Below are 359 nucleotides of genomic sequence, written 5' to 3'. Positions count from 1 at the left end.
TATCTCTCCATAACTTTGCTTTCCCCAAACAAGGTCCTCAATGATTACCCAGCAATGCCACTTTTACTCTTCTTTTTTATTTATTTTAAATGACAAATAAAAATTATACATATTTATGGTGTACAGCATGATGTTATGATACACGTATACATTGTGGGATGGCAAAATCGAGCTAATCATATGCAAAAGATCCACATTTCTCTTTGGTCTTATTGGGTAACAGCTTTCCTACTCAGCAGATATCTCACAGCAGCTTTTACATCTTTATTTCTCAAGCTATAGATTATAGGATTTAGCATAGGGGTCACTACTCCATAAAACATGGAAACAAGCCCTTCTGTGGCCTGCAAATTGTCTTT

At 35.4% G+C, this 359-nt stretch overlaps 1 protein-coding gene across 1 annotated transcript in view; it reads right to left on the bottom strand.

Annotated features, from left to right (window-relative positions):
* Window positions 1–209: 209 nt before the first annotated feature.
* Window positions 210–359, bottom strand: part of LOC103599276 (olfactory receptor 13C4-like) — a 1,632-nt gene continuing 1,482 nt past the window's right edge. The window contains 1 exon segment of the mRNA XM_008583392.1: window positions 210–344. Coding sequence (XP_008581614.1) covers window positions 210–344 — 135 coding nt within the window.

This window comes from Galeopterus variegatus, unplaced genomic scaffold (genome assembly GCF_000696425.1).
Source record: "Galeopterus variegatus unplaced genomic scaffold, G_variegatus-3.0.2 Scaffold2900, whole genome shotgun sequence".
In the NCBI taxonomy this organism is placed as follows: domain Eukaryota; kingdom Metazoa; phylum Chordata; class Mammalia; order Dermoptera; family Cynocephalidae; genus Galeopterus; species Galeopterus variegatus.
The sequence above is the reverse complement of the archived record's forward strand: the minus strand, read 5'-3'. Positions and strand labels throughout refer to the sequence as shown.